The sequence below is a fragment of the Daktulosphaira vitifoliae genome, unplaced genomic scaffold (genome assembly GCF_025091365.1).
Source record: "Daktulosphaira vitifoliae isolate Bord-2020 unplaced genomic scaffold, ASM2509136v1 Scaffold_4, whole genome shotgun sequence".
NCBI lineage: Eukaryota > Metazoa > Arthropoda > Insecta > Hemiptera > Phylloxeridae > Daktulosphaira > Daktulosphaira vitifoliae.
Genome location: NW_026099575.1, coordinates 26,453,758 through 26,478,010, shown reverse-complemented (window position 1 = coordinate 26,478,010; position 24,253 = coordinate 26,453,758). Strand labels below are relative to the sequence as shown.

The 24,253-nt window shown below is 27.4% G+C and overlaps 1 protein-coding gene across 3 annotated transcripts; it reads left to right on the top strand.

The window, feature by feature from the left end:
* The first annotated feature begins 859 nt into the window (after positions 1–859).
* On the top strand, positions 860–24,159 carry LOC126904424 (angiotensin-converting enzyme-like). Of its 3 annotated transcripts, none has more exons than XM_050683458.1 (12): positions 860–1,217; positions 3,922–4,174; positions 8,059–8,217; positions 8,281–8,380; positions 9,032–9,175; positions 11,131–11,322; positions 11,388–11,485; positions 15,851–16,145; positions 16,604–16,847; positions 18,335–18,577; positions 19,048–19,223; positions 19,298–19,365. In XM_050683458.1, the coding sequence occupies exons 2-12, from the start codon at positions 3,965–3,967 to the stop codon at positions 19,348–19,350; spliced, it is 1,914 nt and encodes a 637-aa protein (XP_050539415.1). In that variant the 5' UTR covers positions 860–1,217; positions 3,922–3,964; the 3' UTR covers positions 19,351–19,365. The 3 variants fall into 3 exon arrangements, with proteins under 3 accessions (XP_050539415.1, XP_050539414.1, XP_050539416.1); XM_050683457.1 differs by having other exon boundaries at positions 865–1,217; positions 3,950–4,174; XM_050683459.1 differs by lacking the exon at positions 19,298–19,365 and adding an exon at positions 23,992–24,159 and having other exon boundaries at positions 870–1,217; positions 3,950–4,174.
* Positions 24,160–24,253: the final 94 nt, after the last annotated feature.

The window sequence follows — 24,253 nt, the reverse complement described above, 5'->3', positions numbered from 1 at the left end:
ATAATTTTACACTTCATGTTTAAAGTATTTACCTATGTTAGTACTAGTAATTTATAATAAGTGATTAGAAATTAAATTCTATTTTGTAAATTCGGAATACAACTTTGTTATTATATTAAAGTAGTAATTTCTGTAAAATAATAAAAGATAAAAACACGGTGTTCATTTATTTTTTGAAATTGTTATAGAAATTTTTTAAATTTAAATAAACTTTATTTTTTTAAGTGGCTAACTTATAAAATAAAAAAATATCCTAATTAAAAAATGAATGATCGATAACAATGTTGAACCATTACATCTAAAGCTATTAACATTTTTATGTCTTGGCGGGAGGAGAGGTACGACCGAGAAATATCTATTGACAAATGTTGTCATATCCTCGTCCCATCTCTAATATATATTTAAAAATGATAATATCCTTAATTTCTTTTTATCTTGGCATTGTGTTCTCTTTACTTAATTTTAAGCTACATACCAAATCACGATAAGTCGGGGGACTAGCATTTAGAGAAGGACTGGGTGAATATGTGCCTGATGGCTAGTTTAATGGCGACACTGAAATTTAAATTATAAAGCTGAAGACCTTTTATTTTATTTTTTTTATCAAATGATAAAAAAAAATAGTGGTGCATATAAATTAGAGAAAAAGTTTTTTGATAAGCAAATTAAAAATGTCATTGAGGGTTGCAAATTTAATTATCTTAGGCGGCACATTCTTAAATGCGGTTCTGGTGTAAGTTGAGGTTTTAAGTATTTGATTAAATAATTGGTGTTATTTAATTCGACTGTTCAGTTACTTAAAGGCCACTTTGTTTATCTAATGTTCATTGTAGTATCTGCAGGCTACTTTTCTGTTAATAGCAGACGCTCTTATTACATAGAAAATGAAAACTTATTTGACAACAACGGAGAATTTGTTTTTTTTTTTCAGCATTAACATTGACAATCCCCTCTTTATTGTATCGTTCGAGGGTTTTTCTAATCGTTTTATAACGGGAGTTTATTTTTTTCGCTTCTAATTAAACTGAGTGCGCTAACGTAAATATTCTAATAACTATATTACTTTGTAGTACCAAACGTGTATTACGTTAGTTAAACACTACGCATTCATGCTGCTTCATCTCAATTTCATCAATCGCTGAATTTATATTCAATGCTCTGCACTATACCCATTTAAAAGTATCTTACCACCTGAAGCATCTATAAAGTACTTTCAAGTAAGTTTATTGCATTATATGATATAAAATTATTTTTTTTTTTTAGTGTAATTCATTCATTTTATTACTTGGTTTCTAATTTTTCACAGATCAAAATCATGTTTATATGTTAAATTCTTAAAATTTAATAACTTATAAAATTTTAATTTTAACTATAAGTAAATTTATGTTTCCAGTGTTACAATTTTATTATCCCATTATAAAATAAATTATAATCAACTTGTCCGGTCTAACATTGTTCCACTCTGTATATATTATATACAGAGCGGAAAAGATCTAAGTGATAACTTGTATAACTTATGAAGCAATTAACAAGAACGTTGTAATTTCAATAATATTAAAATTTATGAATTACCTGTATATAAATCGTAACTTTATTTTATTAATTTTTTTGTTAAGTTAGTTATATCAATATACACAATAAGTACAACAATAATAATTTATGTAATTCGAATTTTGACTATCACTAAAATAATGCACTTTTAAATGAAAAACTGATTTAATGCTCAGTCATGTATACTTGAATAATTATGAAAGATAAATGGAATAGCATTTAAGGCCTGGATGTTAATTATTCTTAGAGATATTTCCTTTTAGGTTAAATAATTTTATACTTCCCAAGCAACATCCCTATATTCAAAATAAAATATTTTAAATAAGAATTAAATAATTTTTCATAATTTTTAACGGGAAACTTCTCTACTACATTGCTGCATCTCTTTCCTTCCCCTCCCATAAAAAAATTCATTTGTGTGGCTCCCAATGTTTCTTTGGAAGCTGAATGCTCCACGGTTCTCATGTATACTACGTTAATACTGTAGGTACACCTGTACAACGCAATTTATAAAAACGTACATGCTTAATATTCATAACAAAGAAGTAGATTGCCAAAAATAATTAAATGAAAAATAAGTTTTTAAGTATAAAAAACTTTACTATTGTTAAAAAATCATGGTTCTTTTACGTTTTTAAATTTATTTCATCATATAGATATACATTTAAAGTCTTTTATTTGTTTGTTTTAATAATTTTCTGATTTAATTTGAAATTGTATATATATATAAAAACAGAAAAACTAATAAACATAGTAGCTATTTTAAAATTTTTAATATAATTAAATCAAATATTTTCAATTTCAATAGATTCATGTGTAACTAATATTATATTTCTCTTGTAAATTGTTTTATTCTTTTCACTGAGATTTATTTTTTATATTTATTACATTAAACACTAAATTATGAGCAAATATATTTTATTTTATTATTATTAAATCGTTTTCATGTACACATTTTTTTTCCAGTACAAATTCTAATAAATTATACCTAAATTATGTTTGTATCAATAGACATTAAAATATAAAATTTATAATCCGATTTCTTTAGTATAATATGACAGTTTATTTATTTGAAAATAGGATTAAGTCATGTTTAGCGTAATTTCATTGCAATATTTTTTTCTTAGAGTAACACAAATATTATTAAGATCAGGGGTGTATTTAAAATTTTGCTATCTTGGGGTAATTTATTAAAAATTATTTAAAAAACTTTATATATTTTTATAACCTAAATATGTTTATTAAATTTCAGTTAATGCTAATAGAGAAAATAAATAAAAATATAATTTGAATGATAAACAAACAACGACAGTTTGTTAATATGATTCATTAAAGATTGTATTTTATTTTATTCAGTTGGGTTAAAACTAAAACCAATTATTTTCGAACCATGGCTATATAAATACATTCTTTACATTTATGTTAAGTAATTGAAATTTATAGTACTTCTTGAAAGTCTTTAAATTATACCTCAAATAACGTTAATAAGAATTTAAGCACTAAATAAAAAAATTATATAATAGTCAAAAATTAAAAAAATATATTTTCCTTTAAAATTCCTTAAAGATGTATTTTTTTATATTTTTCTTTAATTTATATTAATATATTTTAAATAATTAGTTTGCTTTTATTTAGTGCATTATTTAAATCGATATTCACTTAAATTTAAAAACTTAACTTTTAGTATATTAAAGGCTTTATTAATTTAAACAATCTCGTAGTGAATATCTAAAATCTCTATTTGTCCCTCAACTGTTTATTACTCTTTTTTATGGGGAACTTGTTGTTTACCACAACGTTAAATAATAAGTGATAATAATTTTTATAAAATTTATATCGAGTATTAATTAGTATACAAGTATTTTTATGATCTAGCATGGTTGTTTGTGGTTAAAATATTTTAAAAGGTTGGGTTATAAAAATTCACAAAAAAGAAAACGGCTTCATTATTTTAGCAATACAAAGCTGTCAAACTACGAGTATCCTTAATACAATTTTAAAGCGTTTCCATTTTCTAATTATAAAAACATCTGTGACCGAATGTTCAAGTAGGTCATTGATACAAATCACGAATTATCATTTACAGCTACAATTATATAGTAGATATTTTCATGATTATTTTTTCGTATACCAGGTCAAGTTTAAATAATAACATACAGTCAAGTTAAAACTTTAAGTTATAACTTAATGGTTTCGTTAGGTTGTGTTTGAACTTAAATAATAAAATATTAATAATGTCCAGTGTATACTTATTACTGAAGATCAGTATAAGATTAATTATAATTTAGTCAATGATAATAATTAGTTATTTTATTTTTTATTTCACATAAATTAAAATATAGTCTAAAACATAATCAAAATTTCCTACAGAATACTTAGTCATGCTTATATTACTTAGACGTGAACCTGCACTATGCTGTCAAAGTATCAACTTTGGTTATACGCTGTTACCGTTATAGCATGGCAACCGGTCGTATTAACTGAACAAGTCTTGGACCAAGAAATCGAAGCCAGAAAATTCTTGGTTTTCGCAAACCAAGAGTTAGCTAAGTGGACTAATAAGTTGATTCATGCAGACTGGAATTGGTCGTCTAATTTAACTGACGAGAATGCTGCAGAAAAGGCAAGTATATGATAATTTATGTTAAATAATACATGGCGAAATTAATTTAACGGTTTTATGCTAAAAAACAATTTTTTATTAAATTACTTAAATAGTAGTGGCTTAATATTTTTCAGAATAATAAGGTTTTTATTATTTGTATAAACTACAAGAAAGTCTCTCCCGAGCTGTGTCATCTACCGTTTCGATAAATACGTTGACTAAATAATATTATTTTTTATAAAATTAGTAAATCCTTTTAATCCAAATTACTCATGAGTAATGAGATTATCGTGACTAGACAATTCATAAAATCCAAGTTAAGTCAGTAGTCATTATCCTAACACCGCTTTAACTTTTCATATTTTTTAATGTTTGAAAATTTAATCACAATTACATTAACAGTGATCCGTCCATTGTGTTAATCTACACTGTATTTCAACGACTAAATAATAAAACAAGACTTGTTTTCATAGTACATTAAGTTGGATGCAATATATATATATTATATTAATACACACTATTCTATAGTAATCAATCATATTTGAATGATCATTTTTTTTTTTAATTTAATAAAATTATTTTAGAATATTTTTGGAAAAAATAAATAATTTAACTGTAATTGATCAAAAAATAAATTAAAAAACCCAGCACAGTGGTGACGTGGCGTAGTTGGGTCGAGTAATGATATATGACAGTGTTTAAAATCACTATAAAAAAAAAAAACGCTTCGATACAAATCTTTAAATAGTGTTTAATTTAAAAAAATTGGTGGATTATTCCAAAAGCTACATGATCTCCTATTTCCTTAATTATATCATGATTACAACTTTTATGATTTATAAGTGTTATATATTTATAATATATAAATGTATAAAGGAAAATGATGTTATTTAAAAAAAAGTATGTCAAATGAAAGAGAGATATAAATATAATTTCTCATAAAAAAAATTGTATTGATCCATACACTTTACAATAAGTTATAGCATTATAAAGTTAAAAATGTAAAATATAAAATCGATAATTTTCACACAAAAATAGCATTCGAAGCCATTTTCATCATCAAGACATAATAAAGTCCGACATTTTTTTTTTCCATGATAAAGTATATTACATTAGCTTTAATTTAAGATATATATAAAAGTATCAGACTTTCCGGAACACTTTCAAAAGTTAAGTTGAAAAAGTTATCATTTTAAATTCCCCCTGTGGACAAGTATATATATGTATATATACCATATGATAGGTAAAGACATTATGCATCTACAAAAAAAATTATAATGATTTGGTCATTTTTTAAAAAATTATGGTAGTTTTAAGTAAAAAAAATTGAAAAAATGTCGAAAATTAGCGATTTTTAAATTTGTAATTTTTTTAGAGATTTCCCCAATTTACGGGGAACAAAGGAAATTTTTTCAATTTTTGAGGGTAATGTCTTCGACTAGATACGATTTGTGATCTTTTGACGTATCGTTGAAAGAAATTGGTTCGGTGAGAGCTGAAAAATAGTGGTAACAGACACCCCCCCCAAAAAAACAGCACATCATAGTAAAACTAATACCTTCTCAACTTCGCATCGAAGCTAAAATAAAGTCAATAATGCTAAAAATTTGTTGCATTTTTTTAAAATTATATTTTAGAATTAGTATAATTGTATACTCACTTAAAATCATAGAATATTAATTAAAAAAGAAAACTTGGCAAACCCAAAATAAACTTAAAAAAATTATTAAAATCCAACACAAAAAAAATTTGTAGTTTGAAAAACTATATATATATATGATTAGGTTAAGAGTCAGATTTTCAAAAAAATAATAGGGAAATATCTTAAGTTTCAATATAAAAAAAAAAATTTTATTTGTTTATTTTTCAATAAGTTATGGCAATTTTAAAAAAAGTGAAATAAATTTCAAAATTTACCGATTTTAAAAATCGTAATTTTTTGGGGGACTTTCACCAATTACAGAGAACGAGGAAAAAAATTTTATTTTTTGAGGGTAATGCCTTTAACTAGCTACGATTTGTGATCTTTGACGTATCGTTGAGAAAATTCAGCACAGTGAGAGCTGAGAAAAAGTAGTGACAAACACAAAAAAAAACACATCATGGTTAAATTAATACCTTCTCAGCTTCACATCGAAGCTAAAATAAACAACGTTATACAAATATGACAAATTTATACTTTCAATAAGTAAATAACACTTCTTTTATTTCATAAAAGAAATTTAATAGATGCTATCGTTTTTGCACTTGATGTGAAGGCATATTAGGTAGGCAATTTCGGTACACATAAGCACTTAGAAAGTTGGTAATTTTAGATTTAAAATTTTATTAAAATTGATAATACCGATAACACTAATTTCTCAAATTATATTATAATCTAATGATTTTTTGCTACAATAATATTTTGTTGGATTTGGATTTTCTGGTTTGTTATGGTTTATGATTAGTATTAAACTAAAGATTACCTTTAGTATGAATCAATAGAATGGAAAATTGGCTGATATTGGCCATATTGAAAAATCGATTATTGGTTTTTAGCTTCAATGCCAAACTGAGGAGGTATTGCCATAATATGTTTTCCGTAAAATTTCTTCGCTCTCACTTAACCGGATTTACTTAAACTTAACATATTTGAAATTGATAAAACCATTTTTATAACTTAAAAATATCGCGACATTAGCTTATTTTATAATCTCAATACCTTTTAAAAAGATCTTTTCATATACTTTTTAAACAATTTAATTGAAAATCGAGGTACAGTAAAAGTTTGTATGAGGTCATCTATTCATTTAAATTATTTTTTTATTTTCATTTTTAAAAATGTTCCAGTTTGTCTGCATCTTTTAAATGCATATCAAATGAAAGGGTTTTAAATTTACTACATGATTAAAAAAATATATTGTCTGGAATTTATTACTATGTAATAATAGTCGACAATAGTCGATTTTACGACTATTTTACTATGTGAAATCGGCTTATAATGTAAATAAATCAGCATTTTTTATTAAAAAAAAACATTTATATTTTTAAGTTTTGAGAACGTCTGCGTTCTTTAAACTTACATTAAATTATCTTCAATGTCATTTATTATTTAAATAAAAAATTGTCCTGATGTATTTGTTCACTATGTGTTAAAGAATAAAATTTCAAAATTTATACTATAAATTATTAGTTCAAGTCTTTTTTTTATGTAAAATCGTACCAAATCGTTTTATGATAGTGATGTTAATCAGTCGGATATCAATTTATGTTAAACTGGTTTCTACTATGCAGAGTTACAATAGACTTGGTCATAATATATCGATATTTTTAGTTTGATATTAAAGGGGTTAGTTTGGCCTAGTGGGTAGAAACGTATATTTCAGCGCATGGGATCCCGAGTTCGATCGAACAAGATTTTTCTTGTGATTATCTCATTTGTGGTGTCTAGTCTCTGGTGTCAAAAATCATCTTTGACTTACTAACATTTAAAAGAGAGTCATCGCCCTCTTCAGCATGTTAAGTTCGGGAAATAGAAGGAAGTAAAACTGATCATTTATTATTTATTTTTATTTTCAATTTGATATTATTGATATATTTTACTAAAAAAGAAACAAAACAATTTATTATATTTAATGTAATAAATTTATATTATATATTAATTGTAGTTTGACCTAAGAATAGATTCATTTTACTGTTTAACACAATGTGATCTCGTTTCAATATTAAATATATAATAATAAACAAATGTTTAAACTATGTTTTTGTTAGAATACTAATACTAATACTAACAAATAAATTTATTGAAAATGGAATACTTTTTAAAAACGTTAATTCGAAAATTACAAAATTTAGATTTTTCCCTTTTCTTATTTCTTTTATCAGGTTATTCTTCTGATAGATTGATATTCATGATTTTCTAGTTAAAAACCAATGCAGCGTATGGAAAGTTTGTAAAAGAGTTATGGAAGGAAACAACTAAATTCCCATGGACTACATATAAAAATCCAGATACAAAAAGGCAATTCAAGCTTTTGTCTGTATTAGGTACAGCTGCTCTATCGGAAGAAAAATTGAATAAAGTAACGAGTTCAAAAATAAATGCGACTAAATTAATGGAGTAAGAATTAATTGTTCTTTTACAGTTTGATGCTTTAGTCGCTGACATGGAAAGTATATACAGTAAAGCTACTATACAGGAATACGGCACTACCGATTCCGGACGAACCTTGAGTTTAGAACCAGGTATTAATCAATATATTTATAAATTAGAGCACTGAAAGGCTTATGTAAAGGCTTATATGGGTTTATTTTTTAAGCTTAATCAATCCTTAATATTGATAGAAAAATCCTGATTAACTTAACCGATTAAATAAAACATTGTTCACAAAAATTTTAGGCTTTTAATGTTTTGTGCAATAATAATTCTCAAATACTTTCGAGTAGTCCGACAAATATTAAAAAATGTTTACCATATCCGTGTAATTTATTAACTTAGAAATAACAAAATATTTTAAGTTAACAAAGCATCGTAAATTTACTGGTTATAGTCGTAATAAAATATACACCAATATTTTATTACGACTATAACCAGTAAATATCAGAAAATAGTTTCAGGAGGAGGGAGAGATTTTTTTATTCTAAATTAGAATTTTTTTTATTAAAAGTTTTTTAGGTTAATTTTCTATTATACTATTATATTTTCTATTATATTATTGTATATTTATTCATAGATAAAGAATTAATTTTAAAATACGATGTATGCTCAAATCTTTGATAAATTATTTTTAACAAAAATCAAAAATATATGTATTATTAAGCCCTGAGTTCTAATTATTGATGCTATTTATTTATTATTATTTTGATACCGTTAAAATGGATTTTTTAATTTTGTAGATTTAGTAGAAATATTGGAAAAAAGCAATGATGTTAATGAACTCAAATACGTGTGGATTCAATGGAGAGAATCATCAGGCAAAAAAGTACGATCACATTTTAAAGAGTACGTAAAATTAGCTAACGAAGCAGCTATATTGAACAGTAAGTAATTAAAATTAATTATTAATATTGTAAAATTTCGGGGAATTTAATATACAGATGAAGGTATCATTTGCTTTTTCGTGCGATTGTTCCAATGACTTGTACCGCGTGGCATGTTAGTCTTCACAATGTGTTCCATATTTTTACAAAAATGCTAATTTTTAACAGTAGTTTAGAAGAGTTTAGAATTCTTGTACTCCCCGTAATTCCACCACTACATACATATGTTTTTTCTGTCAACTTTTTGTACAAATATTAATATTTTAAAATTATTAAATCTATACAAATAATCTCTGTCGTTATTTCTGAAGAAAACGACATCTTTTGTGCTTTTAATTCGACATTGCGTCCCGATACTATCAAAAGTGCCGCGATATCATGCGAAGGTTATTATTAATTGTATTCGTCTTTTCGGTTTCTTTTAAATTAATCTGTTGTTCATGAATAATAAACAGTTGGGTTGCTACCATTAAAACCAATGTCGAATACATATTGCGATGTAAGCCGTGTCAAAAGAAATAATCATAAGTATCGTTTTCATAAACAGCCAATTGATATCATATCTAATCTAAATGTTGGAAGCTAAAATTATTATAATTATTGACCAAAAGAACAATATTTTTTTGATGAATTTTTTTAACTTCGATGCGAAGCTGAGAAGGTATTGGTTTTATAAGATGTGTTTTTTTTTTGTGTCTGTTACCACTTTTTCTCAGCTCTCACCGAACCGATTTCTTTCAATGATACGTCAAAAGATCACAAATCGTATCTAGTCGAAGACATTACCCTCAAAAATTGAAAAAATTTCCTTTGTTTCCCGTAAATGGGGGAAACCTCCAAAAAAATTACAAATTTAATAATCACTAATTTTTTCAATTTTTTTTACTAAAAACTGCCATAACTTTTTAAAAAATGAACATATCAATATAATTTTTTTTTTTATAGATACATAATGTTCTTACTTATCATTTTGTATATTTTTTTTATTAATCTGATCCTTTACCAGCCCACAGGGAGAATTCAAAATGACAACTTTTTCACAAAACAATAACTTTTTTAACTTAACTTTTGAAAGTTTTCCGGAAACTCTGACACTTTTATATATATCTTAAATTAAAGCTAATGTAATGTACATTATTACGGGAAAAAAAAATTTCGGACTTTATTTTGTCTTCATGGTGAAAATGGCTACCAAATGCTATTTTTATGTGAAAATTCTCGATTTTCNAATGCTATTTTTGTGTGAAAATTCTCGATTTTCTTTTTTACATTTTACATCAATACAATTTTTATGAGAAATAATATTTATATCCCTCTTTTATTCGACATACTTTATCTTAATCAGGATATAAATAAAGAAGTAGCAGATCATGTAACTTTTGGAATAATCAACCAATTTTTTAAAACTAAACACTATCTAAAGATTTGCATCGAAGCGTTTTTTATGATAGTGATTTTAATCACTGTCAGATATCATTATACTTGACCCAACTATGTCACGTCACCACTGTGCCGCGAACCCCCTGTGCTGGGTTTTTTTACTCACCACTTTAAAATAAGTGCTAAAAATTTAAAAACTTAGAGTGCTAATTTAGGTCTTTGGTATACTTGTACTTCATATCGCTCCCGTTTATGTGCCAATAAAAGCTTTGTTATATAAACAAAGCTTTTAATGTTTTTAAGGATTGATTATTACAGAACGTCATTAAATTTAATTATTGTCATGTCTAATTATTGAAAAATCAAATCACTGGCACGGCAATGCCAAAACCACAGAACCTATGCGGATAAAAACGCACAAAATTAATTTGTGACGTGATGCCAGTGATGCACTGCCAGGCCGCCTTATAAATTCGTTTAGATTCACATAGTCTGTCTCACGATTTAAAAATCAGTTAATCTTGATATTGATCAGTGATGGATAAAATCTAAGAAAATAACATTGATATTTATAGATTATACGGACAATTCCGAATTTTGGATCAGAGGGTATGATATTGATGATTTCCGACCTCAAATAGAACGTATTTGGAATCAAATTCGTCCCCTTTATGTTCAGATACACGCATACGTCCGTAAAAAGCTCTGGGAAAAGTATGGTGATTCAGTGGTATCAAGAAAAGGCCCAATACCAGCTCATTTATTAGGTAAATTAATTTTATCATAAAAATCTTATTTTAACAAATATTTAATATTATTGCCATATTGACAGGTAACATGTGGGCTCAATCATGGGAACCGTTAAATGATTTTACACGTCCATATCCATCGATTGATGATATAAATCCAAATATATTTATGAAAAATCAGGTAATTAACGATGTTTATGTATAAGGTTATTAAAATATATAGGTGATTAACTAACTATGCCCACGAATTTTCTCTAAAAGTATTAATGTTATCATATATGTAATTATTTTATTTATTATAAATCTTTGTTGAGTTATTTGACAAGAAAAATAAAGATTCCATCTTCATCCCTTGACCCATAAATCAATTTTTTACGAAAAACATTTTTTTTAAATCTAATCTGATTATATATATACACAAATAGGGTTACCATTTGAAAATTAAAAGTTGATACTGATTTAATACATAAGGGATGATCATAAAAATGTAACTTTACTCACTAAGCAGCATAAGATAGGAACGTAATATTTCATAAAAAAAAAAAAAGATAACTTATATTTTTAGAGATAATCTGTAAAAGATAGTTAATCAATCACTCTGTATGTAACGATTGATAATCATAATTTTAACATTAATATTTTTTAGTCAGAGTTAGTCAAACTAATAATAATAATAACAACTCATTAGTAGTGACTAAATATAATAAAAAACTATTACAATGGTTTCCAGGATAATAAAATTAAAATAGCATACAGATGGACTAGATCTATTTGACAACTACTATTACTTTTGATACAATCAACATTTCATTGTATTTTTTTTTAAATAATTTATGCGTACTTAGACTACTTTAAAATTATATATTTTTTTAATAATAAAATGTATGGAGAAGATCATTAATGATTTTCATCATAATTATTTAAAATTATTAATACCTAACTTTAAAAATACTGGATTATGCGAAATAATTTACTTTTCTACAAGCAGAGGGTAGGTAGGTTTTAGTGCATTCTGAATTAATAAAAATCATTACATTTATTTAAAATAAATAATCTTAATAAAATTAAAAGCTTTTTTAAAAACAATAAAACGATTTGAACATATCGCGTAAGATTTATTAAATAGAAAAAAGGCAATACTATTTTTAATATTCAGATCATACAACGAATTTAATTTAAATAGTGTTACAGACGGACTATTTATACAATTTCGCATTGTCTACATTAGTATGCTAAAGACAATATTTCTAAAATGATTTAGTTTTACAACAACAATGATACATTTTAAGTATATAATGGTAGTCATAAATCTTATTAATATTTTTAAAAATTATTTATGCCAATTCTTACGATTCACTTTACGACATAATTTCAATTGATAATTTTTAAATAATAAAAATAAAAATTTTAAAAACGTTATTCAATTACTATTAATATTAATTTTATCGAATTTTTACATTAATGTGGCCACACGATCAATTGTTGTTTCTGAAAGTACAATCTTAATTTGAAAAATCGATAAAATAAAATTATTTGGTGAATTTTAAACCTTTGCATTAAAAACACATCAAAATTAAAACCATAGCACGAAACTCCCTGTAAAATTGTAACATAAAATTATTAGGGGCCATTTTGGAAACATATAGGTTGGAAAATGGTAATTTATTGGAAAAAGCCGATCAATTCGCAATTTATATGAACATTTTGAGGGATATACTGGAGTGAAAATTATGGTCCTAAAAACCCAGTTAGTTTGGTTATTTTTAAAAAAAATTTAATTATTAAAAATGTATAATTGTTGTTGNATTTTAAAAACGTTATTCAATTACTATTAATATTAATTTTATCGAATTTTTACATTAATGTGGCCACACGATCAATTGTTGTTTCTGAAAGTACAATCTTAATTTGAAAAATTGATAAAATAAAATTATTTGGTGAATTTTAAACCTTTGCATTAAAAACACATCAAAATTAAAACCATAGCACGAAACTCCCTGTAAAATTGTAACATAAAATTATTAGGGGCCATTTTGGAAACATATAGGTTGGAAAATGGTAATTTATTGGAAAAAGCCGATCAATTCGCAATTTATATGAACATTTTGAGGGATATACTGGAGTGAAAATTATGGTCCTAAAAACCCAGTTAGTTTGGTTATTTTTAAAAAAAATTTAATTATTAAAAATGTATAATTGTTGTTGGTTAGATTGTTCCAATCTGTATAGCTTCTTCTTCTTTTTCTTCTTTGGGTTTATTGGACCCTTAGAACCATCCCGTCTCACAATCAGTTTCCATCCTCTGTCTAATGCTAGATTTTTCCAATTAGATCTTCCTTCTAAACGTTCCATACTTTTTTTATAACATCTTCCTATCGTATTCGTAGTATACCCAAAGGTCTTTTTCCTACTGAATTCTGCTCCATTACTGCTCGTAACAGTGGATTTTGGTTTCTACAAGCATACCCATCTCTTCGCAGTTTTTTTCTTCTGATAATTTCTAATATGTCNAAATTATTAGGGGCCATTTTGGAAACATATAGGTTGGAAAATGGTAATTTATTGGAAAAAGCCGATCAATTCGCAATTTATATAACATTTTGAGGGATATACTGGAGTGAAAATTATAGTCCTAAAAACCCAGTTAGTTTGGTTATTTTTAAAAAAAATTTAATTATTAAAAATGTATAATTGTTGTTGGTTAGATTGTTCCAATCTGTATAGCTTCTTCTTCTTTTTCTTCTTTGGGTTTATTGGACCCTTAGAACCATCCCGTCTCACAATCAGTTTCCATCCTCTGTCTAATGCTAGATTTTTCCAATTAGATCTTCCTTCTAAACGTTCCATACTTTTTTTATAACATCTTCCTATCGTATTCGCAGTATACCCAAAGGTCTTTTTCCTACTGAATTCTGCTCCATTACTGCTCGTAACAGTGGATTTTGGTTTCTACAAGCATACCCATCCCTTCGCAATTTTTTTCTTCTGATAATTTCTAATATGTGCGAATCATTATATAATGTTACCAACTCTGTATTTTTTCTTCTTTTCTACTCTTCAGTTAAATTATCATTGACTGAACCATAAATCTCCGCAAAACTTTTTTTTTTTCAAAAACAGAGAATTTGTTTTCTCAGTGGCAAGGTATAATATAACTGGCCATATTAGAGATGTATATAACTGTCTTCATTCCTCTTAACATTGCTCGTGAATTCAATACCTTTGTTAATCCATAGTAACTCCATAGTCACTTTCCAATCATCTAGAAGTTTCTCTGTTGTATATGGAAAACTTATAGTATAAGTGATTATATAAGTCTTATACATTCATTATATAGTCTCTTATCTTACTTTTTTTTGAAAAAGCTCCGCTTGCACACAATCTAATTTATTAGTTTAATAGGTTTACTAGTCTTTTACCATTAGAGCACCGTTCGAGTTTTCGTGGAAGCTTTGTATTCCTGCTGACTTTTAGTGTATTCTTTGATGTATGATTGATTCATGCACAGCGAAACAAGTTGCTAGCAGGTGACTGCGTTCGCTTCTTCCATTTATGATGGTAAATTATGATATTTTTGTTGTGCCAGAATCTTCCAGTCTTACTTCCTGTAATACTACACATTTCATTTTGTATCTCTTTACTTTTCCTACTAATTACACTACTGCTCAAGGTTTGTATAATATGTTCGAATATTTTAAGTTCCACTATTAGGTACATATTGACATGGGATGTCTTTAGTTTTTTTTTAAATAAATATGAAAACGCAGTAAATGGTACAGGCAAGACAGTGAGCCATAGTCTGCAGATTTGTGTCTGCCACGACAAGTATGCCGCTGACACCTGACAATAGTTTACTATTGTTCAGTAGCTGTAGATTGAACCGAAGATCCCGCGTTAATAATATACCGCGGACCTTCTGCGTATTTTACACCAAAACAGCCACCACCGCCGTTGTAACAGTACGACGGTGCTGTTGTTTTAGACCGGTCCCTAGGGCGTATGCCATTGGAGACTAATTTATTCCCACTCCGCTATTTGGTCGTATCGGTAATATCGACGCCAAATATTTGGGTCGAGTATTGCTTTGTCTCCATAATTATAAATTTAGCTGCTCATTCATTTGATAAATGTTACAGTATTATTCCCTGCGACCGGAATTTCATAGTATCATCTCAAAATGACCCTGGGGAGACTTCGTAAATTCACTCCTGTGGGTATCTGTATAGCTAAAAATTTGGATGCTCTAGTGTATTTTTATTCATTTAATGTTTAACCATTGGCTGAAGATCGTACTGAGAGGTCAATAGATCGGACGCAACAAATGTTTCCTTTTCGTTCTAAATAATTCTCATTAAAAAATTTTCAAGAAAAATAAGATGTATAAAATACATCCAAAATATTACGATTTAGATTCTTAAAATTACTTATTTGATATGAAAGTATAAAATAGACATAGTTTTTATCGCTTTTAAATATATTATACTATTTAGAGCATTCCCATTGGCTAATCTTTCTCTGCATTGACGCATTTTTTTTTTTTTTTTAGAATTATACACCAATAAAAATGTTTAAATTAGCGGAGAACTTTTTTACTTCATTAAATTTGAGTGCCATGCCAAAATCATTTTGGACGAATTCTGTCCTAGAAAAACCAGTCGATCGACAATTAGTTTGCCATGCATCTGCATGGGACTTTTACGATTCTAATGACTTTAGAATCAAACAATGTACTACAGTTACGTTTAACGATCTCATTACTGCTCATCACGAAATGGGCCACGTTCAGTACTATTTGCAATACAAAGATCAACCCTTCATTTACCGCGAAGGAGCGAACGAAGGTAATGTTTACGTAAACACGAAATAATATTTTTTTTGCTATCTTCAATAAAAAACAGTTGTTATTTCAAATTAAAGAATTTGAAAGAACGTTTTCACGACTTCTTACACATGATTTAAAATATGTCAGTACACCTAAGGTGATCTATTACCTGACTATTTTTTTAATTTTTTCAGCTGACTATTTTTGAAATATTTATTAAATAAGCATTTCAAATTTGGTTTACTAAAAAAAAGACTCTTAATAGATTTAATCTGGCATATAGATTTGGTTCCATATTTTATGAATTATTGAAGTTTCCGATTTTTAATTCGAACTTTAAATTGTAAATTTGATGCGAGTAAAATTTGTTGAATATGGAATTATAATTTTTTCCCCGTTTAAAGATAGTATGAATTTATTCAGAAAAAATATATAAAATAAGTAATAAAATTAATTATGAATATTGGTATTGAATAGGTTTCCATGAAGCGATTGGTGATACTATTGCTTTGTCTGTTTCAACAACAAAACATTTAAACAAAATTGGCTTATTACCAAAATTTAGTCGTTCACCGGAAGCTGATATCAATTACCTATACCAAATTGGGCTACAAAAAATAGCATTCTTACCTTTTGGTTATTTAATGGACTTGTGGCGATGGGACGTATTTAAAGGAAAAACGACTGAAGATAGCTATAACTGCGATTGGTGGAAATTGAGGTATTAAAGTTTACGATCAAACTTTTTTTACTGCATAATCTTCTTCTTCTTCCAGCTGTTCTTACAGCTTCCGATTCTTTTCTCCTCATAACATGACTAAACAATCTAAGTCTATTTTCTCTCATCATATCCACGATTGAAGCTACACCTATACTACCTCTTATGTGCTCGTTCCTTATTCTTATCCTTTTCTAGTCACTCCACTCATCCATCTAAGCATTCTCATCTCTGCTACACTCATTCTCTGCTCTACTTTCTTATCAACCGCCCATCACTTTGAACCATACATTATAGCTGGCTTTATTACAGTCTTGTAAAATTTACCTTTCAGCCTCATTGAAATTCTTTTATGGCATAAGACATCAGACGCATCTCTCCACTTCAACCACCCGCACTTAATTCTGTGTCTTACATACTCGTCAATACCAACACTCTTTTGCACAACTGACCATAAATACTTAAAACTCTCTACCTCTCCAATCACGTCCTCTTCTATTGTCACTGACCTCCTCATTTTATCTACCTCATGTTCTTCTTTGTCCAACTCGTACTCTATATACTCTGCCTTACTTCTACTTATTTTTAAACCCATTTTTTCAAGATCTGTTCTCCACACCTCTAGCCTTTGGTTAATTTCCTCCTTACTTTCTCCTATTAACACTATATCGTCAGCAAACAACATGCACCACGGAAATACTCCTTGTATTTCTCTAGTAATTTCATCCATCACTATAGAGCAGTGGTCGGCAACCGGCGGCCCACGGGCCGTATCCGGCCCGCGTGGCTATTGAATACGGCCCGCTTTAAATTCTAAATCGACTAATTTAATTGAATATCATTAAGCATTTTACCAATACATTACATTCATACTTTCATATTATAATTATATTAAAAACTGTAATTTTTATTTTATACATTTTATTATTTTAAGTTTTAGATAGTATTTTTTTGCATAATAAATAATGTAATTATAAATTTTTTTTTTTTATCTGGCCCGCGAACTCTTTTTAATTTGTAAATGTGGCCCGAGAATTAAAAAAGGTTGCCGACCACTGCTATAGAGAATAAGTAAGGGCTTAAAGTAGAACCTTGGTGCACTCCTACTCTTATCCGAAAATCTTCTGTTACTCCTCCCACCCTTTTTACCCTAGTACAAGTGCCATAATACATATCCTCTATTATATTAATGTACCTTTTCGGGACTCCTTTTCTCATTAATGCCCACTTTAGAACCTCTCTCGGTACTCTATCATACGCTTTCTCCAAATTTATAAATACCATACAAAGCTTTTTCTTTTTTCCCTAAACTTTTCTATAAGTTGCCTCACGCAAAATACTGACTCCATTGTTGACTTACCAGGCATAAATCCAAACTGGTTTTTAGATACCGATGTCTCATTTCTTATTCTCTTATCTATTACCTATCTTATCTATTTTACTACATAATGCTTTTATAATTTAATATACTATTACTATATAATAACTAGGGAGAAATATCAAGGAGTCGAACCACCTGTAACTCGAACAGAAGATGATTTTGACCCGGGTGCTAAGTACCATATTATAGGAAATGTGCCTTATATCAGATATTTCGTTAGCTTTATTATACAATTCCAATTCCACCAAGCGTTATGTGAAAAAGCTGGAGAATTTGATCCCAATGACCCCAAGAGTAAGCCACTGCATGAGTGTGATATCTACCAAAGTACCAACGCTGGTAATGCGTTCAAGTAAGACTACTTATGACTACTTTTACAGCTAAATATATGGTGTAACCATAAGGGTTTGGTAAAGAGTACTTTAGCTACCTCTAACTGGTCTAAGTCTGTTGAATTGAACTGGTTGAAATTAATGCCGAATAAAGAAAACATAGATTAACTTATGATATAAGGTAGAATTAAAGTATTTTACAATAAAACATTTTCGATCTAAATTTACAACAAGGTAGTTTTTAAAAGAATGTACCTTTGTTTTCCTTTTATTATTATTGATATAAAGGCTGTACCATCTTGAATTGGTTTGAGTGTTGACGAAAGTCTGCCTAAATACATGTGTGTTTATAGTAATAATATTAAATATGATTAAATTTAAAGTAAATTAAAATTTATATTGATATTTTCATTAATTATTAATTAAGAGAAGGTTTATTAAATTTTAAGTTGTATGTATCAATAAAACAGAGATTTATTTTTATGTTTAGAGAAATGTTAAAAATGGGTTCATCTAAACCATGGTTTGATGCTATGGAATTACTTACTGGACAAAGAAACATGGATGCCACGCCATTACTTAATTATTTCAATCCATTATACGAATGGCTTTTAAATGAAAATAGAAAAACTGGTGAATATTTAGGATGGGAAAAATCTACTAAAGGTAACTATACTCATTATAAATTTAAATGTTTTAATTAATAAAATTTCTTGTTTTTCTTAATAAATTGGTACTAGGATGGAAATATTTGTACAGCACTACTACTCGGGTTATACCTTTTATTTATTAGTTTACATATATAATAATAATTTTCTTATTTGTATGTTAGTAAGAGGTATTTACATTTTATATTTTTTTTCTTCTCCCAGAAATCAGCAATTTTTGATTGCATTATCATTAAATTGTTTTTTTTTTTTTGAAAGTCGTTCCTCTCTCCTCTTACTGGTTACATGGACACTCCAACAGATAATCAATGTTTGCACATTCCTGAATTGACAGTCTGCGTCAGTGATTACTTCTCACTAATACATTTTTGCTTTGGTCCTTCGTATTTCTGATCCAATCTGTGGATCAGTATTAGTCTTCCGTGTGCATTAGGGTAACTCATATCCTGTTGGAAAAGATTCTGCCGATTGTCCCCATATTGTACTTTTTTACTAAGTTATTAGTTTCTATTCGTTTTTTAAATCTTACCACTGTTAGCAGTTTTGTGATGGATTACGTAACTCTATTAAATGATTAATTAGACTCTGTCGGTTAATAATTCAGAATAAGCCAAACAATGACAAAATACCAAACAATATGATCACTTGTCTGTTTTTTCTTTGTATCATTTTTCTACTTTTCTTATTATATCTGGAGGAGCAATTTCAACACAAAGGGCTTGACCAGACGTTAGAATCATCTATAAGCAGGTACCCCACTTTGTATTTACTAGCTTTTTGAATATATTTTTTGTTATTGTAAGTCTTTTTCCCAGTGTCCCATAGTGTACTTTAAATGTTAAAGCATGATCAAGTTTCAATAATAAGTATTTAGGATCATGCACATTATCTATTTTAACCCAATGCCAGTTGATGATCAATTTTTGTTTGCTTTTAGCTTTCTAAGATAATAGCACACACTTGTGTCTTAAAGGGATTTAGTTTTAAATGGCTTCGTATTCGAGTATTCGGTTAATGTTTCTAAAAAATTTCTTAATTGTCATCTCTCTTTTCTGATCAAAATTTACTAGTATCGTAACCAGTTTTGTCTGGTTTGAGAAATGTTATTATTTTTACTTTTAGTCATATCTTAGAGACCCTTTCCATGTTTATTCAATCATCAAACATTGCCAAAATTCAACGTTTAGTTTTTGGTCCAAATTCCACATATTTCTGCTAGGTTCTTGCATATAATACTGTCATACTCTTTGGAATTCAACTATTGTAATTGAATTTTTAAGGTTTTCCTCTTTATCATTGTTTTATTAGTGTCAGTTTTTATTTTGTCCGTATTTTCATTTATTATAAGCCAAGGTTACTGGTAATAATGTAAAGGTGTTCTTTCTCTCGCATCTTCTAAGTCTTTTATTATATCTTGTCTTAATCATGTAATATAGTTTTGTTACATTCTCTTGGAATAGTCTTCCTGATAGTATTTTGAACATTTTTGAGAAATAATTTATATTTAGTAGAAATTGGTTAAATATTCTATTATCTAATGGCTTGTAAAACTCATCCCATTTGGCCTTAATTAAAGGCCAATTAGGAATATATAAAATTAAACCTCCTTTGTATGGTAGCGGTTCTAGGTCTAACATCCACGTAAGTACGACACATGTTAAGACTATTTTGTGATCTCGGTATAGGCATCTGGACGCCAACTGGCGCATTAGTTAGTGTTGTGAAATTTTCAAAAATTTAATACTGAGTAAATTTGTGAGTTGGAAATTTTTATTTAAGAGTTTTAAATTTACTATTTTCTTTTTTTGATTACTTTTAAATTTTATTTTAAAGAATTGTGATTTACTTTTGTATGTATTTTAACAACTTTCAGAATACTGTTTCAAAAGTTAGACCAAGCGTTTATTAAATTTTATTGTTTTCTATTTTATAAGTTAGCTAAATATTAATGTTGCCATTAAAAAATATACATATGACACTCGTATAAGATATGAGAATTTTCACTTATAAAAATTTTCTCAGTATTACATCTCCGAAAACTTTACAACACTACATAATTGTGAAATTGCTACCAAGGTAATTTTGTGAGGAATGAAAAAATATCAGTTTTTTTTAAACTATACTATGTTTACCGATTATAATCGACAAACATGCAAACATGAGAAAAAATGTATGTAAAATTCAACATTTTGGAAACATTTTTATTTTAATATTATAAGTCTATTTTTGTATAGTTGTCTGAGTTTAAAAAAAAAATTATTAGACTTATGTGTTTTTAACACTTAAGCCAATGATATATTTAATTTTTGCGTATTTCAATTTTTTTTCTGTTGAGTACTAATTAAATTTTGCAATTTATTTTTTAATTTTTCAATAAAATTAGTTTAATAATTAAGTGTCATAATAATAAAAATAAAGTAAAAATGTTTACAGCTTTTGAGCTTTATGTTTATTTGTTCTCACAATTTGTAATTTTTGAAATACATTTGTTTTATCAAATTTCAGTTTTTGATAGAAATATTCTATGATCGATGAAACTTCTAACTTACAACACTAAAGTCAGAACATATTTATGTTTTTAGATTACTAATTTTTCACTTAGAAAATGATTCTGAATTATATCCTCTTCCATAGCGTTTACTATTAAAGAACACCAGAAGTTGAGTTTTATATATCAAGGACAAATGATTTCGGTCGAATTTTTCGACCGAATTTCCATCGTTGGTTTCTGTGTTATGACTATTGAAGTCTCCAATTACGAACTGTATGTCCCTTACTGTGTAGTTTTAGGTTCTAGTTATATAGAAGTTATTGTACAGTATCCAATATCGACTGTTAATACTTCCACATCCTAATTTTTGATACCACCTATTGATTTGATATGTATTTTCCATTGTATAAATATAGCACTCCCGTATGTTGGATGTGTCCTTTCTTATACTAAATTCGTTCCTTTTGCGTTGTGTCTGTTTTGATGGTAATTTAGTAAGTTACTGTGCGTTAGTTCCACACAAAATACGTCACATTCCACGTTCTTGAACTCTTCAGACATTAATATCTCTTTTCTAATATTAAGCCTTTAATATTAATTAAAGCAAACTTCAAACTTGACCTTGAAAGGGTTGTTTTACCACTTGTGGTTAATAGAATTAGCCAGCGAATTTTTCATTTGTAAGTTTTCCATGGAGAGCTTGTTATGTACTATGATTGCTGTTTCCAGAGGCACCACTTATTTTCACATAATAACAGAGCTTAAATCAAAATTATTTATTTTGTTTTTATGTTAAAATTGTTAAAAAGTTACTTTAGTATTGCATTATATGTTTTAAACTATGAAAAAGTTATGGATTTCTGTTTTCCGTTTTTACTTAAACAATGTCAATTTTTATCTTATTAGGCATTATACCGTTACTGACCTCATGGGAAAATTTCCCTCGCATAGTTTTTTTTGAGATACACTGAATTGCTTGTAGTTATATTTTCCCCAAATTCACTGTATCTTATAAGTTATAATGAATTATCAATAAGTTTCGTTTAGTGTTGTTTTTTATTTTATTTTGTTTATAGTTACGTATTGTTTGTCATTATTATACATTTTTCAATAATCATTACACTTTTTTTTTTACGTTTTACGACTGTTTTTTGGAAATTATAACGTTTAGTCTTATCGTTATGAAAACGGTTTCAATCTCTATACAATAACAGAATTTATTTATTGAAATCAACAAGTCTTAAGTATCATTAAGACATATGTGTTCTCACGGAAGATGTAGTAAATAAATTACCCATGACCACCCATAATTATTTGGTGAAGACAAGACCGGAATAAGACCTATAAAGTACCTAAGTGGTATTTCAGGTGGGACCCCCACTAGAGAAAATATTATTACCATAATAATGATTAACAAAAAACTCCTTCCAGCCAAAATATTCCCTCTTCTGACTTTCTCCATTTCTTTAGGCAGACAGTTCTTCAAATTTGAAAGGACATTTCTATGGTTATGACTTAGGTTAGGCCATAATCTTCTTCCCTACTATACATCCATCTTTCCTTAAATTTTGTTCCCTTCTGTCCTCTACATGATAATAAAGCTCTATGCGATTTTTACCATCTTCTCTTTGATTGTTTTGCCCTAATTAACAGCAAAATAATACTGTTCAGCCTCTAAGCTGCCCACAATATTAATCGACCTTCCATAGCTAGTATTCTTAATTTAGGTACTTTCATTATAGTTATTTCCATCATATCTTTTCTAAGGAGTTCCGGCTTTATCATTTAATCTCTAATTAATTTTTTTTCTCTTCTACCATTCTTTAAAATTAAAATTAAAACGAATAATTTTTAATTTGTATATTAAAAACCTTATATTATAACATAGTATTGTTATTATTATACTTTTAACTATTTGTTTATAATTGTTGAGGAAGTTATTATTTTAATAAAGACTAAATATAAACAAGAAAAAAAATTGTATGTCACTAATAATACAGGCTAGTAAAATGTGTGATGGGCTCTTTAAGCTCGTGGCCACTGACACGTTCGCTCCTCTGTCCACTATTAATCCTCGCCTGGATAATATATTTATGGAGAAAGTAATAAAAAATGTCATATTTATTTTCTCCTTATATTTTATACTCTTTTAACTATTAAGGCTCAATGTATTGAATATACATCAAATAATGTATGGAATATTATAAGTATAATTCATTTTTTAACATTTAAACCAAATGTTTTAAATTAATATTTAATTTACTTTATATTTCAGAATGTATACAAACCAAAGAAAAATTATGTCAATATAAATTTATTTCATGATATTTAAAAATAATTAAATTTTTAATTGACAGTATTACTGTGATATTTAAGATATATTTATAAATTTTATGTTTTTTTTAAGTGAGCAAACATGTAACATGCTTTTGCATTAATTTTATTAATTAATTGACTTTAAATTATTGATCTATATTAGATACATTTAGGATTACTAAAAATCGATAGTTATTCCATTCAAATTATAAATGAATAGT

Bases quoted from the DNA above. Each gene is read 5' to 3' on its own strand.
- LOC126904424 (XM_050683458.1), top strand. From the start codon at position 3,965: ATGCTGTCAAAGTATCAACTTTGGTTATACGCTGTTACCGTTATAGCA. The intron at 8,218-8,280 runs GTAACGAGTTCA...GTTCTTTTACAG, and splicing joins CGGAAGAAAAATTGAATAAA to TTTGATGCTTTAGTCGCTGA. The intron at 8,381-9,031 runs GTATTAATCAAT...TTAATTTTGTAG, and splicing joins AACCTTGAGTTTAGAACCAG to ATTTAGTAGAAATATTGGAA.